Source organism: Octopus sinensis, linkage group LG9 (assembly GCF_006345805.1).
Source record: "Octopus sinensis linkage group LG9, ASM634580v1, whole genome shotgun sequence".
Taxonomy (NCBI): domain Eukaryota; kingdom Metazoa; phylum Mollusca; class Cephalopoda; order Octopoda; family Octopodidae; genus Octopus; species Octopus sinensis.
Window position 1 is genome coordinate 92,486,218 of NC_043005.1, and position 15,084 is coordinate 92,501,301.

General features: G+C 34.6%; 1 protein-coding gene across 4 annotated transcripts; it reads right to left on the reverse strand.

The window, feature by feature from the left end:
- Positions 1 to 6,792: 6,792 nt before the first annotated feature.
- On the reverse strand, positions 6,793 to 11,476 carry LOC115215863 (beta-1,4-glucuronyltransferase 1-like). 4 transcript variants are annotated; one of them, XM_036506162.1, is made up of 3 exons: positions 11,303 to 11,415; positions 10,071 to 10,160; positions 6,793 to 8,751 (listed from the first exon to the last, which is right to left on the reverse strand). In XM_036506162.1, the coding sequence occupies exon 3, from the start codon at positions 8,595 to 8,597 to the stop codon at positions 7,353 to 7,355; it is 1,245 nt and encodes a 414-aa protein (XP_036362055.1). In that variant the 5' UTR covers positions 8,598 to 8,751; positions 10,071 to 10,160; positions 11,303 to 11,415; the 3' UTR covers positions 6,793 to 7,352. The 4 variants fall into 4 exon arrangements, with proteins under 4 accessions (XP_036362055.1, XP_036362057.1, XP_029641068.1 ...); XM_036506164.1 differs by lacking the exons at positions 10,071 to 10,160; positions 11,303 to 11,415 and adding an exon at positions 11,425 to 11,476; XM_029785208.2 differs by lacking the exon at positions 10,071 to 10,160 and having other exon boundaries at positions 11,303 to 11,439.
- Positions 11,477 to 15,084: the final 3,608 nt, after the last annotated feature.

A 15,084-nucleotide genomic window follows, 5' to 3' on the forward strand; every position in this document is an offset into this window, starting at 1 on the left:
CGCCACATGACCATACCAGCACAAACATCTCTCTTGCACACAACTGATGCGTCTTAGGTCCAACTTTTCTCTCAAGGTACTTACACTTTGTCAAGTATGTACACTGACATTACACATCTATCAGAGCATACTGGCTTCATTTCTTGTGAGCTTACACATATCCTCAGCAGTCATGGCCCATTTTTCACTGCCATGTAGCATGGCTGTTCGTACACATGCGTCATACAGTCTGCCTTTTACTCTGAGCAAGAGGCCTTTTGTCACCAGCAGAGGTAAGAGCTCTCTGAACTTTGCCCAGGCTATTCTTACTCTAGCAGTTACACTTTCAGCACACCCGCCTCCACTACTGACTTGGTCACCTAGGTAACGGAAGCTATCAACAGTTTCTAGTTTTTCTCCCTGGAATGTGACAGAAATTGGTCTCTGCACATTTTCAGTGTTTATTGCTCCTGAGCATCTGCCACATACAAAAACTATCTTCCCAGTTAACCTTCCTTTGATATTGTTCTACCTCTTATATCAATAGATTACACTGGGTACATCTTATGGAGTTTCTACCTACGCCTTTTCTACAGATCGAGCAGGGCCATCTACCTGGAGGCGAGTGTGGTTTGTCTACCTTCCTACTTATTAGGACTTTGGTTTTAGCTAGATTGACTCTAAGGCCTTTCGATTCTAATCCTTGTATCCACACTTGAAACTTTGCCTCTAGTTCTGATAGTGACTCAGCAATTAGAGCAAGGTCATCAGCATAGAGGAGCTCCCACGGGCATCCTGTCTTGAATTCCTCTGTTATTGCCTGGGTATCCCGTCTTGAATTCCTCCGTTATTGCCTGGAATTATCATCATCATTTGTATGTCTGTTTTTAGACAAAATTTCTCAAGGCAGATTTCCTACACCTAGATGCTCTTCTTGTCACAAACCCTACAAAGTACTCAAGAAGGGAATTTCATTTCACTGATCCGCACACTCACACAACCCAACGAAGCTATTGAAACTGTAGGACTTTTGTTCACTGAGGAATTGACTACAGTTGTTAATCTGAAAAAAATTATATCCAATTATAACTTCCAAAAGCTTTCAAAAGTCACAACACTGAAAGTAGTGCTGTTAGATATTATCAATATTATCAATACAAATTATAAATTAAAACTATATGGAGTCTCAAATGACATGAGAATGAATCAAGCTATGCAGAAAAAAAAAATCATTGTTTTAAGGGACATTTTTTTTTTCTTTGCTTCTCTGTCGTATGAAATTCATTGAGGCAGATTTGCAGAATGTAAAGACTAAACCAAATAGCACAAGGCATTCTGTCCTATGTTGTAATGATTCACCACCTTAACGACAATAACAATAATCTTTTTTACTATAGGCACAAGGCCTGGTGGGGGGGGGTGCTAGTCAATAACATCGACCCCGGTGCTCTACTGGTACTTATTTCATCGACCCCAAAAGGATGAAAGGCAAAGCCGACCTTGGTAGAATTTGAACTCTGAATGTAAAGAAAGACAAAATGCCACTAAGCATTTTGCCCAGCACGCTAATGATACTGCCAGCTCATTGCTTTAACAACAACAATAATAGTTTAAAGCATTGGCATAAGGCCAGCTATTGGGGAGGGGTAGTCAATTATATCAACCCCACTACATGACCGGTAACTTATTTTATTGACCTTGAAAAAATGAAAGGACAGGTTGACATCAGCAGTATTTGAACTCATAACAAAAAACCAGAAGAAATGCAGTGTAACATTTTGCTCAATGTGCTAACTATTCGGCCAGCTCACTGCCTTAACAACAACTGTTTTTAACATCAGTACAAGGCCTGAAATTTGGTCGTAGAAGTGAGAACAGTCAGTTACGTAAGTCTGCAGTATTTGACTGATGCTTTATTTTGTCAACCTCAATAGGAGGAAAAGCAAAATCAAACTCAGCAGAAACTGCACTCAAAACATGAGGAACAAGAACAAAATATCATTTGGCATTTTGTCCACTGCTCGAACAATTTTGCAAATCCATCACCTTTTCTAATTGATGTATCAATACCTATTTCTTTACTACCCACAAGGGACTAAACACAGAGAGAACAAACAAGGACAGGCAAACGATTTAAGTCGATTATATCGACTCCAGTGCGTAACTGGTACTTAATTTATCAACCTCGAAAGGATGAAAGGCTAAGACGACCTCGGCGGAATTTTAACTCAGACAAATTACCTATTTCTTTACTACCCACAAGGGGCTAAACACAGAGAGAACAAACAAGGACAGACAAACGGATTAAGTCGATTATATCGACCCCAGTGCCTAACTGGTACTTAATTTATTGACCCCAAAGGATGAAAGGCAAAATCGACCTCAGCTGAATTTGAACTCAGAACGTAGCGGCAGATGAAATATTGCTAAGCATTTTGCCCAGCGTGCTAACGTTTCTGCCAGCTAATACCAACAGATGGCAATGTTTCACTAAAAGAAACAGAGAAACTTTCAAATTACTCAGGAATTTTTAATTGAATGGCATGAGACCTTTTGGTTTTCTCTTCTCTTAAATTCTGGCCTTCCTTTAGTATTCCTGTTGTTTTACATCGATGTATAGATGTATGTATATATGTAAGTATACCCATAAAGTGTTAATATGTATGTATAATATACAATATATATATATATAATAAAAATATGTTAGTGTTATTTAATTTCTGAACGGTTTTGCTGCCGTTTGTTTATATAGTATGATTTCTTTATCCATCAGTTTCTAAGAGATACGAGTAAAATTAATAATAGAGAAACGAAAATGAAACTGTGGAAACAGCCAAATGGGAGATAATTGAGAAAGACCTGAAAGTCAATGTATGATCGTAATCATGTAAAGTAAGTATAACAAATAATCCAGAATCCTTGTCCGGTACTGGATTGATCCCAAAATTTAATCAGTTCATGCCAGTCATGAGGCCAAACATCCTTGAAAGTGTCATCCGAATCCATCTGGCAGTTCTTGAGATATCTTGTCCACAGACAAACAAACAAACACCACTGAAAACAATACCTCCACCTTTGCTAAGGCAGGGGTAATAATATGCAGGACCAGGAAGTGGCTATCATGGCTTTTGATCTTGATTGATTGGAAGTATTATCATGTACATTGTTTTGTCTTGGTATAAAAAGGTGGGCTACAGCAAATATTCTGCTCAGTACTACAGATTTGCTTGTGAATTGCTTGACCATAACCAGTTGAGCATGTCCCTTGATGGCTGACAATATATGCATTTCTGATCACAAGCAGATATAGTGTGGGAGCATCATAGCCATGTGTTGAGAAGAATTCTTTGGAGTTTGAATAATTCACCTCTGGAAACTGAAGTGTTTTGTTCAACATCCTTAAACAACCCTTATTCAGGGACCTTTTGAGTGGGATAGCCACTCAACCTGAAGAAAATTCTTACTGGCCCTACCAAGATCATGTGCTGTTTATTTTGATATAAGATCACCATGTCGGGCACATATGGTTGTGATGCATGTGCCTGGTGTACCCTTATCAGACAGGTAGTCATGATGGGTATATTGGGCTTCGTCTATTTGTGCCCCAGTGTCACTTTGATGGCATGCACTGTTCTCTCACTTCATAATAATATAATAATAATAATCCTTCCTACTATATGCACAAGGCTTGAAATTTGGGGGTTGGAGACAATCGATTACATTGATCCCAGCCTCTGGCTAGTACTTAATTTATTGTCCCTGAAACGATGAAAGCAAAGTCAACCTTGGCGGAATTTGAACTCACAATGACGAAATGTCAATGTGCTAATGATTCTGCCATCTCACTGCCTTTTATTATGATGACAGTTTCAAAGTTTGGTACAAGGCCAGCAGTTCTTTAGGAAAGGGGTAAGTTGATTAAATTGACCCCAGTGCTCAGATGGTACTTATTCTATTAACCTTGAAAGGATGAAAGGCAAAGTCAACTCCAGCGGAATGTAAAAATGGGCAAAATGCTACTAAGCATTTCACCTGGCAAAATGAAAGGCAAAACTGATCTCAGTAGGTTCTGAATTTAGTATGAAGTTTTAAGAAAACAGGGTTTCCTATGCTAGCTTAGGATTTCTTTTGTTTAATAATATGCTGTTTTGTATAAATAAGCAGACAGTTTCATGTTTCATAAGAGAAGGAAAATAGGAAATTGGCATATTCATGCTTTATTAAGACAGAGGTTTCAACAAGGAATTAAACATCAATTTGTGAACAAAATGTATAGCTGCACTATAATGCCCACCACATCACATTCTGACAGTTCGACAACAGTACAATGGTTCATGATGAATATATTTTAAAGTTTATTTTTACTTGTTGCTTCTAAGAGTGAGCGATATTCTAATTATAAGTATTTAAAATTAGAACTCAATCATATGACTCAGTGACCTGAAAAATTAATTTTAAAAAAAAGTAAAAAGGAAGAAACTGGGTAGAATGTGTGTGAGAGAAATCCTTCACTATATTTTAAAACAAATATTTATATATTTTAATAATAGATGGAAGTGATTTAACTATATTTCAGAGAGGTTGTATGTATATAAGGCAAAAGGGAACTCATTAACAATAGGGGCACATACTGATGTGTAAATCATACTTTCTAATTTTGGCATAAGGCCTGTAATTTTGAGGGGAGGGGGAAGTTGATAACATTGACCCCAGTACTCAACTGGTAATTATTTTATCAAGCCTTAAAAGGATAAAAGACAAAGTTGACCTTGGTGGCATTTGAACTCAGAATGTAAAAGAACTGGAAGAAATACTGTTAATTATTTTGTCCAACACAGTATCAATTCTTATTTCTTTATTACCCACAAGGGGCTAAACATAGAGGGGACAAAAGAATTAAGTCGGTTACATTGATCCCAGTGCGTAACTGGTACTTAATTTATCAACCCCGAAAGGATGAAAGGCAAAGTCAACCTCAGCAGAATTTGAACTCAGAATGTAATGGCAGTCGAAATACCGCTAAGCATTTCGCCCAGCATGCTAACGTTTCTGCCAGCTTGCTGCTTTCAATTTGTAAATCATAATGGGAGCATGAATAAAAACATCAAGAACATGTAAAAATAAAGGTAAACTTAAGTGGTGGATTCACACACTCTCGCACACAAACACATATACACAGTTGATAATTCTTTATTCGAAATGACATCTATAAAACAGCACACTTGGGCATGGGACCCAAGTCTAAACACATTATGCATTTACTTTTCATATTACAGCTTACACATATATTATGAAAGTATCTGCATATAAATTTGGTGGTCGTCCACTTTCTTATGACATAACAGTTTCAGTTTTGGAGTATTTCACTTCTCTCCTAAAACAAATCAACTAATTATGCTTTCACGCCATTTGTAATCTATATTAACTGAATTATAAAGCAGTTCCAGCCTCTAGTTACTGTCCAAAAGTAGAGAGAATGAAATGAATCTGAAATGACTACCTCATGATTGCTATTTGAAAGCTTTACCAGTGATTTACTGATTTCAAATATAAACGGGCATACTTAGATATTAATATAACAGTGCACATACACATGCACACACGTACACATCCATATGCATTTGTACACTTATAACTATTATTTTGATTTTATGATATTAATAACATCTTTTCGTTGAATATGGGTATTTTGTTTTCAGTTCTTCTTTAAATTTCCGAAATAACAAACGGTTTTGATTCAACTCTTTAATTTTGTTATTGTGGAAGTTTGTTGATGTCTTTAAGCCTTGATGAACAATAAATGCATTACTCAGAACATTAAACGTATATCCAGCAATATGCAGCTCACATACATTGCTAATTCAGTTAAAACCATATTGTTTAAATCGTTCATCATAAGCTGGCACAAAATGTCGGGTAATAATGTGACATGGATGATTCTTTCTTATCTTGGGATTCACAGTCAAATGGCTGGGTGGAATTGCGTGAAGAATTACACAGATGTGTAGAATGATCCAGTGGTGTTGCTGGGCTTTGTATTTTTTCATAGCTTCCATGGTTACCGAGATAATCTACTATAATAATACTCTTGTGTTTATGAATGAGAAAGGAAGGGGTGATAGATGAATAAGGAAGGAAGGGGTGATGTTATACTTGGTAGTGGGATGATGAAAATTGTACACTGGAAAAAATAAATCCAACAGCGTTTCAACTGTGTGAGTATATGTGTATGTAAAAGGGGGGTATGTGTGTGTGTGTGTGCGTGTATGCGCGCAATGGAAGTGGGATGGTTCATTTTTGTTCCCTAAGTATTTGGGTTTATTTTTTGATTTGGTTGAATCTTGGTTTTTTTTTTTGTTTGTCAGTTATTTTTAGCGTTTTGACAGAAAAAAGTCATTCTAAAATTGTTTTTTAATGTAAGCGTGCCCAAACAAGTTGAATGCTTACACAGAGTAGGTTTTGCAGCCACATCATCCAAACTGACTGGGTGAAACAGGGCGGGCTTAGCTGCTAGTGATATATATGTCAGCTACATGATACTTCCTTTGTTAAAACTTTCTAGAGCTCCTTCAGTAATTTTTTGTTTACAGTGCTCTACTCAAAAAATTTTTGAATCTTGGACAAAGTATTAACTGAATTATAAATTTACAGTTTTGAATAAAGTATCATATATATATATATATATATATATATATACACACACATATGTAACAGGAATTTAAAAAAAAACACACACACAAAGTTGATGACAAGGAAATACATACAAAACTGGAAATAGCAATTAAGGGTTGGTCATATTAAAAAAAAACTATCTTCATTAATAAACCCTTTATTCTACTCTAATCTGGGTAGACATTAGTACTCTTTTTAAAAGTCCCATTCATTTATATCACAGTTTATTCTTGACAAAATCAATTCACAAAGAGCTGCATTTTGAGGAGATAATTAAAAAAAAAAAACAAAGAAAAGTCAGGTGTATAACTTAGTCAAAATATAAAGAGTTTCATAAAAAATAAATGAATTGTTTAAAGTTTGGCTTACTGTTAGGTTCATGTGTTTTTTTTTTATTTTTAAAGAACATATCAAATAAGCTAAAGTTTAACAATGTATTGCCTTATTTGCGTAGCAGTTCCAGCCTCTAGTTACTGTCCAAAAGTAGAGAGAATGAAATGAATCTGAAATGACTACCTCATGATTGTTATTTGAAAGCTTTACCAGTGATTTACTGATTTCAAATATAAACAGGCATACTTAGAGTTGTTGGAATCATAACTAACAAATAGATATTAATATAACAGTGCACATACACATGCACACACGTACACATCCATATGCATTTGTACACTTATAACTATTATTTTGATTTTATGATATTAATAACATCTTTTCGTTGAATATGGGTATTTTGTTTTCAGTTCTTCTTTAAATTTCCGAAATAACAAACGGTTTTGATTCAACTCTTTAATTTTGTTATTGTGGAAGTTTGTTGATGTCTTTAAGCCTTGATGAACAATAAATGCATTACTCAGAACATTAAACGTATATCCAGCAATATGCAGCTCACATACATTGCTAATTCGGTTAAAACCATATTGTTTAAATCGTTCATCATAAGCTGGCACAAAATGTCGGGTAATAAAAAATGGTTCCCAAGGGTCTTTCCAGGGAATGTTGTAAGCTACTTTCATGTAAGAACCATCAATTTCTCTCCAAGTTTCATAGTCCGTATGCTGCTGACATTTCCAGCAGACTTCAAAATAAAAAGGTCGAACCTGTAGATTATCCCATTTTTTCAAAAGATCTTTCTTGTCAATGGGCACTGAAACATTCAAATTTGATTCAAAACTTGGAACAACAAAAGCTGTTAAATTTGGTAAAAATGTATCTGCAACTTTAATGAATTCAGAGAAATTATTTCTTAATCCAGCCGAAGGAAGCATATCAATGTCAATCATAAAAATAAATTCAGTTCTGGAATTCTTTATCGCAAAATTTCGTAGAACATTATGAGGATATTGAATATTGTCAAAGCTATAATTTGGAATGTTGGATGCAAGTATATTTGGTAAGTCTTCACAAGACACAATTGAAGATTCATAACTGTTGTGAAGATTTCTAGGATATCTTTGCAAAGGATAAACAAGATGGAATGAAACCATTTCCAAAACAATCGGATTACATTTCCGTAAAGCTGCAATTGTCAATAGAGCAGTGACAATGTAATTGTCAAATGCGAAAATTGTTACAGATATTGGGCCTTCCCATTGATTTGCCAATTTGACAATGTATTGTATGTTATTGAGTGATGTCTGAGTTACCACAGTAACATCATACCTTTCACGAGTAGGTTTAGATGTAGACAGGGAGTAATGACTGCAAAGAGCTACGTCTGCGATCATATGGTAAGATCCGGAGGAATCAAGTTTATAGGATTCATATATTTTCTTAATCATTTCTGAAACCTCATTTTTTTTTGCAGTTTTTGTATTGCCTCTTATCTTTGATAGGAGAATTATGTGTGTGATTTGTATAACTACAATGAGTAGGAAGAATAAAATTATCAATTTGGATAATGTTAACCTCCGCTGTTTTGAGTAAAGCTTCCATCTACAAAGCATTTTAGAAGAAAAACTGAAGTTAGCAGTTAGAGTTGAGAGATGCAAAATAGAGGACTTCCCAAGTGGTTTCTACAAATAGATGTTATCATACATTTCTAAAGCAGCATTAGAGCCATTCCACAACAACTTTTTTTCTCTTTCTCCTTATTGTTGTCTGTGGAAATAAATAAATAAAGAAAAAAATTTATATAAAATACTTCATTTTCAAGGAATATGCTTAAAGACAATATTGAAAAAGAAAAAAAATCTGTAAACAGTTTTAATCCTTTAACATTCAGACTATTTTATCAGGAAATGTTACGCTTATTTACTTACATTGTTTTGAATTAAGCATGCATTATCTGGTAGCTTCAAGATTTCGAATGATGTGATTGTTTACTTTTAGAATGACATTCCCAGGTAAATATGAGAGGCCAGATCCAGGTAGAATATGGCCGATTTAAAAGCTGAAGGGTTAGAATATGAAGTAGGTCATATTAACAGCCAACATCGTTTACAAATGAAATTATTGTACACAGTGCTCAGGTGCACCACAAATACGTGTGTGTATCTTTAATATTGAAAGTTAGATGCTAAGTAACCTCTCTTACGTGCCGTGAACGATTTCAATGACACTGGTGGCTCTCCTAACAATCCTCGATCAAGGGTGTTGCACAAAACTACTGAACGGATGGACTGATATGTTCACTGGTTGTTGAGGAAAAACAGAAAAACAACTACAGCTGACATTTGGCCTTGTCTAAATTGGTGTCACTACAATCAAAAATTTGACGCAAGAGCAGAGGAATTAGATGCATCTTACACATGAGTTGAAGTTTAATTTGTTCAGCAGGGTTGGCTGAGTGTAAGCTCCATGCCAAACAGGAGAATAATTTCACCCAGAGTGCATGAATCTAATAGTGATATCTATCATTATTTGAAGCTGTATGTCTGCAAAAAGACTGGATTCCATACATCAGATAAAAGGTAACATGAACAATACAACAAATGTGGAAATCTTAGAGAAGACTATGCTTCTATATGCCACAAGTCATTTGACTCTTTTGTGAATTTTTCAGTAAGATATTTTCAAAACATTCTGCAGGAATAATCAAAGAATTCATCAAAAGTAAGAAAATCTGCATGTTGCAATAGCTATCATAATCTTCAAATTTAAATCTGGTAGTAAAACAGTGGAAGAATTGACACAAGTGCTCAATGACAGAAGTCCATGAAATTGGGTGAATTCTATGGTTATATGGTGGAAATAACAGGATCATTTAACTTATTGGAGATGTGATTTGATTCAATTTTGAGAAATTTCTGGTACCTAATCAAAAATTAGTGCCCTATAATTTTATTCTTTCCACATTGTTGAAAAAAAAATTGATTTAAATATTTTGAAACTTGGTAAAATTTAGTCATTTTTGTGGCATTGTTGATACTATCAATAATTGCATTAGGTAAATCTAAAATGTTCGTGATTAAACTTACATTTGACTGCCATTTCTAGCATGTCAAACGCTCACCTGGAGGCTACCTCGTTGATTTCAAAAGTAGTTTCAAGTGAAAAATGAAACTAGGCTGAAACGATTTTGAATAAGGACCGAGTAACAGGATCAAAGCGATTACAGGGGGATTGTGTATTTATAAAGAAAATTCATGTGATACCTTACTTAAAATTCACACATCTAAAATTGTAACCTTCATTAATTGTTACAAAGGCTCTAAATGTTCATGAATTATAACCAACAACTACAAATACGCAGATAAACCTCGTTCAGGGGCCACTCATGAATTCGTCCAGTTCATTAAATAGGAGAGATAAATGAGAGGTTTTGTCTCAGCAGCTATTTAAATAATGTTTAGAGCTACCGGAGTTTGGCACGAATTTTTAAGCCTATTTCGTAAAGATTCGGTTAAAGGAGAGTTGTCTGAAATCAGGTCAGTCCTGACCGAGTTGATCAATGATCATAGGCATTCTGACCACAATCATTTGCCCTTTATTCAAACCTAAAGTATTCAGGACGACATAGTCTTATATACCTTCTTTGTTTTTCCTTTTTTTCAAAAACATTAAGGCGACTTTGCTGCTATGTCAGGCAAACAGAACTACACTGACGCCCGCTCGTTTAAAAGGAAGTGAAAACTTCATTTATTAACCATCAAAATAGAAGATATAGCTTTTATAAACTATCAAAGCTGACATCTAAATAAAATTAAATTTGTATCAGGAAAGAATCTGTATACAAGATCATATCTTAGTTTATATTTTTCTAAAGGAAAACTGTTTCGATTTTGTTTTAAAAGACGATGACGAATTCGTTTATAAACAACTGAAATATCAAAAACAAAGTAGTCTCAGTGTCTCTAAATGTCAGATAATAGTTTTGTTCAGCAGGCAGTGAGAACTTTCCAAATAACATAAATTCTGTTGAATGAGTTTTGAAAAATACGCAATTTTAATTAAATTGATTTGTATTCTATTTAAAAGTAAACATACATTCTTAATGCGGAAACAAATTTGTTTTCAACGGTTTACAATATACCAATTATGATAACCGTAACAGCAATTGTAAAACGGCTGACTGAAGCATAAATAGGAACCAAAAAATTCAAAACCAGTTGATTAATTAATAAAAACCAAAGAATGGCTGCGATGTTTCTGTTGTCGAGGACTGTTACTTCTGAGCAAAATTTCAACAAAATGAACTGCACATACTTACCAATAAAGGATCTAAGTAAATCCATACCACAATAATACAAAGGTGAAACAGCAAAAATGTATGAACAAAATAAAAGACTATAAGTAAATCGGGATTTTGTATAAAATACCTGGAATAAATACCTGGAAGAAAGCAAAGGAGTTGAGAGTTAGAGTTATTTGCCCTTTCTATGAAACTGGGATTCGCCAAACCAAAAACGGAATTCCAATAATCTATGGTTTTAATAATATACTAGCAGTATCGCCCGGCGTTGCTCGGGTTTGTTTCGACCCTTTAGAATTGGAATTTTTGAAAAGTAAAAATTTTGCATTGTTATTCTCTTTAAGTGAACATTTTTCTGGTTGAAATACACCGAAAAATGACGACACAGCAGTTAAAAAATCGTAAAAAAATAGGGATTTTCTTAGAAAAAAAGCACCTTTTTGATGTAAATAATTTTCGGTGTTAACATGGTCCGATTTGAATTTTTTCTTCTACGGAAGGAAGAGCAAGCCTTCTTCTATCATACTCTCAATTTTGGTCAACTTGTGCCGCAGGATCTCGGAGGAGATAGTGTTAGTTGAAAGCTACCAAACCTGCCACACACACACACTTCAGTTTTATATAGAGAGATTAACTTTGAAATTTTATTACGTTCTTTAAGGAAATTATATATTATTATTGATTTCTTACATCGACAAATATTGAATATTAAAAGTTCGTCGCTCAACGCTTTCTGCTAATAAAATGTCTTCTTGGGAAAAAGACCTTTTGTAAATCTTGTCTCCTAAAATATCCAGAAGTAACATAGCAGGTTTATTCATAGTCACAGTCAGGGCTAAATTTAAACCTAGTGGGAGCCCTGGGCCAATAGTTTTTTGGGAGCGCTATATGATTTTGTATACGTTTTCAGAAAAAAATATATGTTCTAAGTATTTTATTAAAAAGGTACTACTTAAAAATGAAGATCTCATTCAAAACAAGGATAGTGGAGAGGGCTCCCATAAAATCTAGGGATCCCAAACAGTTTGAAGAGGCTCAAAACTTTAAAAAGTCTCGGTAGATTCAGCAGGACTCAGTTAAATTAAATGGCTTCTTAAATTTAAAAGGGCCTAATAAATTAAAAGAGGGTTCAATAATTTTTTTTAAATTCTAAATGAGTAAAAAATATTACAAATTTTATATTTGATGGCAATAAATATATTTTTTTTAATTTTTAGCTCCAGGCTTTTGATTTCTCTGAGTGAAAGGGGCCTCCAATGCTTGGGGCTCCTGGGCCATGACCCATATTGTCTCATACATAAATCAAGCCCTGGCCATAGTCATCTCTATTCTATATTGTACTTCATATAAACACTATTTTTAGAAAATGTTTACAACCCTTTCATACCTGTAATTTTTTTCTGTATTTAAGCTGTTGTCTGGGACATAACATTACAAGGGCTTCTGAGATCAAGTTATGTCAGAATGCTTTAATTTAAACATTTAAAATGAGAGATTTGTATGACAGAACCAGAGGTGGTCTTTCAAATATCATATTATGAAGTCATTAGGTCTAAATTTCCTTTTCAATATTATTAGTTAGAGTTGAAGAGGAAGTACTCATGACAGGAAAATAATTTCACTCAGAGTGCATGAATCTTCCTTACCAATGATGTTCAGTTTAAATTTCGATGGATATCTAAATAAAAAGTAGACAGAGTGAAATGACAAGGCAAAGTATATCAGTTAGGCAGGAGACACACAGTAAAGAAGATGCAGGGGGATGCATTGAGCTGATTGTGGTAGACATGGTAGGTACTTTTCTTTCTTTAGTGAAGAAGGAGTTGCTTGTAGTTGATGTAGAAGAGGAAGAAAGAAAAAGTAATGGTTTTGTTACTCAATGTAGTATGTTGCTGATTGAATTTTTGTCAATCAATTAAATAGCCATTGTGAGATGGATTCTAGAATGTTTGTATATGTAGTGCATCTTACATGCATGAAGTGGATTTGATCCACCACAGCTAAATTTAAATTAACACTGCTACAGAACTTTTCGCATGGTGGAACAATGGTTTTTCTCTGACAACAGTTTTACATTTGCCAGATTGCCTTAGCTAGGCCAAAATAATGTCTTCAGCACTTGACCCTTTCTACTTTCTAACCTCTTCTACTTCACCAAAAGCTAGAATAGAGATAACAAGACCACCAGCTAAATCTATTGTTCTCAATGATATGTCTATCATTCTGGATGGTTATAAAAGCAAGAACCCCTAAGCAAAAAGCAAGTAGTCACTTGGCAACAACTGAGCGAAGCGGCTCATGACGTTTCAATTAGTTAGGGAACGGACTGCTAGAATCATGATCACAAGAAATGCAGCTACTAAAGATAATGGTCAGTGAGAGAAATGAATTTTACTGTCAACAACTGTGAGAAAACGTCCCACAACCCTACAACTTTCACTAGCTCTAATTCTGTTCTCTTACATCATCTATTGCTATCTGTGGATTACTACTAACAATTTGTGTACGCCAAACTATGCAAAAAAAAAAATTCTACCACATCTAACTTTCTTTCACATGCTCTCGGATTTTATAACCTGCCCGTCAAAGTATGGTATTTTTCAACGTAACAGTAAACAAATACTTTCTTAAAACTTCATGCATTGTTCATCTTTCACATCCTACAGTATGCAGTTATAACAACAAATTTTTATTGTTACAGCTGCTGACTCCGACATTTCATATTATTGAGTAACTAATCAAGCTTAATCATTACATATATGTAGTACCACCATCCCCACCTCATATATATATGGCAGCAGTGAATCAGGTTGCACTCAATTATTATTATTATTTATATATTTATTTTGTAAAAGAGTATATATGATATATGAAATGTTGAAATATAGAACTGTCACTAAACCAACTTGAAGTGAAGACCACCATACTGAATTGACCTTGTATGCATGTAAAAAATCTTTTTCGAAATTATTTTAATATTTGTCTATCAAATACCCTTATCTTTAAAAAGAATATTCAGTCAGGGTTGTGGGCTCAGGAGGTTTGTTTTGTAACCATATAGCTTTGGGTTCAGTCCCACTGTGTGGTACCATAGGCAAGTGTCTTCTATTATAACTTCAAGCTGAGCAATGATTTGTGAGTGAATTTGATAGGCAGAAATTGTGTTGTTATTCAGTTTCATTTCAAGATTTTTTTGCCAATAGAGAGAAAGCCAGTTTCTAACCTAGATCCAAGGCTCCTTCATTGGAATTTCAACATTAACAGGATATTTTTGTATATATGTATATATGCAGATTTGTATGTTTTCTTTTATATATGTATTTTTGTGCATATAGTTGCATATCTAGACATGCTCATATATACTTAAATGATAAACTTCTGGAAAGTTTTACAGATTTTTACAGTTCCAGTGATTGATTGGATCTGTAGTCTTCGAATTAGCTTTCTCCTTTCTGGTTTTAAGAAGCCTAATTTCCCAAGATTGGTATTTCATCAAAGGAAAATTAACTGAGAAGATTGCTTTCATGTGCGGCAAATGCACAGGGGCAATAGACATCACAAATACTCAGAAAACAGATTCCATTACACTCCAGGGGAAGAAACTAGAAGTAGTTGATAGTTTCCGCTACCTAGGTGACCAAGTTAGTAGTGGGGGTGGATGCTCAGAGAGTGTCACCACTAGAATACAAATAGCCTGGGCAAAGTTTAGAAGGCCTCTACCCCTACTGGTGACAAAGGGTCTCTTGCTCAGAGTGAAAGGTAGATTGTATGATGCATGTGTACGAACTGCCATGCTTCAC

Coding starts and splice junctions, on each gene's coding strand:
- LOC115215863 (XM_036506164.1), bottom strand. CDS start 8,597: ATGCTTTGTAGATGGAAGCTTTACTCAAAACAGCGGAGGTTAACATTA.